This window comes from Patiria miniata, unplaced genomic scaffold, assembly GCF_015706575.1.
Source record: "Patiria miniata isolate m_02_andy unplaced genomic scaffold, ASM1570657v1 HiC_scaffold_20, whole genome shotgun sequence".
Lineage (NCBI taxonomy): Eukaryota > Metazoa > Echinodermata > Asteroidea > Valvatida > Asterinidae > Patiria > Patiria miniata.
In genome coordinates, this window is record NW_024037059.1 from 12992445 (window position 1) to 12995137 (window position 2693).

The 2693-nt window shown below is 44.6% G+C and overlaps 1 protein-coding gene across 1 annotated transcript; it reads left to right on the top strand.

The window, feature by feature from the left end:
* Positions 1-727: 727 nt before the first annotated feature.
* Positions 728-1853, top strand: LOC119727833 (G-protein coupled receptor GRL101-like). The gene has a single exon (XM_038199905.1). The coding sequence runs from the start codon at positions 728-730 to the stop codon at positions 1847-1849; it is 1122 nt and encodes a 373-aa protein (XP_038055833.1). The 3' UTR covers positions 1850-1853.
* The last annotated feature ends 840 nt before the right edge of the window (positions 1854-2693 follow it).

Genomic DNA, 2693 nt, shown 5'->3' on the forward strand with positions numbered 1-2693 from the left:
GACTTCCGAACAAAACACGTCCACATAATGTAGGTAGCACCGACGTTGTGTGGACTTGCCCACGTCCACACAGTGTTTCCCCATTTGTGGAAAACAGGTTTAGAGGCATTTTTGGGTTAGGTTTATCTGTAGCAGAATGAAGAGAAACACTAAAGGGAATCATAGAAAAAAAATTGGGTTGAAAGAGTTTTCACAGTTTGAGAAAAATGAGTTTTTCCACTGGTGTTCCTTAACTACACGAAAAGAAAGGAAAGTCCACACTACTTATGTGAAACAAGTCTGTGTGGGTGTGTGTGTGTGTGGGGGGGGGGTACTATCTTCCGAAATAGGGGGCGCTCTTCAAAACCGGCCATTATGCAAACTACGCATGATGTGCCCATTTTCAGGGCGCATTGTAAGGGTTTTAGGGCTTGATTTTCATATTCCTCGTTCATATTAGAACTCTCTATAGGCATTTTGGGAAATGGTTACTGAAAACAAATTATCCCAAGTTTTGTGGCCAGTTGTGTTTTTATCTCGAGTGGCCACACTTATTCTCGAAGGGGCACATTGATGTCCGCAAAAGGGGCACTTGGGTAAATCTGGGGGAAAAGTGCCCCCTGCCCCCCAAGCCCCCTCCCCTCCCCCCGCCCCCCCCCGGTTCCGCCGCCCCTGACATCAAATACATCAGCAGTTCTATCAAGAAATGTGTTAATGCACTGCACGTAATGTTCAATACACATTCATTATGATTTTCAGATACGTTGATGACTACCGTCTTTGCTGTGCCTTATCCAGGTTGCATCACTTTTCTACCGAGCACAATTGTCACACTACAAAGCCTCAACCAGATTTGATTCTGTGCGACAGCCTTATGCCAAATAACATACTACGAGCGGTGTTGTGGGTATTGGGAATAAGCGCCCTCATTGGTAATTTGGCTGTCCTGTTTTGGAGGCTTAGGCAGAAAGGGGTCGGAGGGGGTAAAAAGACGTTATCACTTATGGTTGGAAATCTGGCCCTCGCAGACGTCATGATGGGTGTGTACATGCTAATCATAGCTGTTGCAGATCTTACATTTGGCGAGGACTACTTTCTTGTGGCCCCTGAGTGGCGCTCCAGCATAATGTGTAAACTTGCTGGAGTTCTGTCGGTTTTGTCCAGCGAGGCTTCGGTGTTTTTTGTGACACTCATCAGCGTGGACTGTTTCCTAGGCATTGTGTTTCCGTTGAAAAACTTCTCTCTCGGGAAAAAATCAACAACAGTCATCATTGTTGTCCTATGGTTTCTGGCACTTTGTCTGAGTATCGTGCCAACACTTTCATTTGGGTCTGATTCTGATGTTTATGGACTCTCTGATGTTTGTATCGGCCTTCCTCTTACCACTAAGTCATCTGGTGTGAGAAGCAAGCTCCCTGAAGGGAGGGGACTGTGGCTTTACAGCGGAAAAATTGTCCGCCCCACAGGTAAGAAGCCGTCTTGGATCCTGTCAATCATGCTGTTCCTTGGCGTCAATCTGGTTTCGTTTTTTCTTGTCCTGTGTTGCTACGTCGCCATCTTCGTCAGTGTCAAGCGGACGGCCAGTGCCGTCCGAGTGAATGCCCACAGGGAGCGTGAAGTCAGAATGGCGATCAAGATGGCGCTGATCGTGATGACGGATTTCTGCTGTTGGATGCCAATAATCATCATGGGGATTCTGTCTCAGACGGGAACAGTCACTCTATCCACCGAGGTGTATGCATGGGTCGTGGTTCTGGTTCTTCCAATCAACTCGTCCCTCAATCCTTTCCTTTACACTTTCTTCACAGTTTGTTGCGCGACTAAACCGAAGGCCAAACCGCAGAAAAGGAATCAAACAAACCAAAATTAGAACAAAGTGCAACAAACACAAAGGCAGTGGCGGATAGTCTATATGCCCCCCCCCCGGCAAATAGGTAGCTCATGCCTGCTTCGCCCCCTCCTTGACAGCTATACTTCTCCCCCTTGAGCCAACACTGGATTCGTACATGCAAATGTACACAATGCAGTGGTTCGGCTCACAACATAATAATACAGGTGTTTGTTTAAATTTCAAAGTGATTCCTAGTAGCTGTGCGAAGGCCAAGGCGAAAACCTAACTTACTCTCGTATCAGTACTGACCAGACCGGCATATTTTTCAATCCACAGACTAAATTGTGTAACATTTCCATTTCGTTCATTGACTGAGGGTAAAGCAAACTGCTCATTCACACGCTGTGAATAACAAATTAAAGACGAATAACTTATTAATGACGATAATTATACAATGATTTTTCCGATTGATTTGCATCAAAGCCTTACAAATGTTATCACGACGTGTGTTGTTCACATGTTACAGTCTTCGCATTTTGTGCTACACGCGTGATTGTTGGTCGTGTTTGTTGAGTTTTTGAGGATTGTGCTTCAATTTTTGGTTATAATACAGCGAGGGGGCGTTCAAAGGTGTCTTCAGGAAACATTCAATGAGGGCGCTCTGCAAAATGGTCGTAGGGACTACCCATCAACACCGCCGTTGTATATCTCTCGATGATGTAAGTTCATATGTTTGAAAAAAAAAACTTCAAATTTTACAAATGGCAGACATTTACTAAAGGAGCCATGCGATGAATTTGACGCTGAATCATTTTTTGAATATCCTTCTACTCTTAATTAATGTATGATAATAATGTTACTTGTTACAATTTTAAGAAGGCCC

Coding starts and splice junctions, on each gene's coding strand:
- LOC119727833 (XM_038199905.1), top strand. CDS start 728: ATGATTTTCAGATACGTTGATGACTACCGTCTTTGCTGTGCCTTATCC.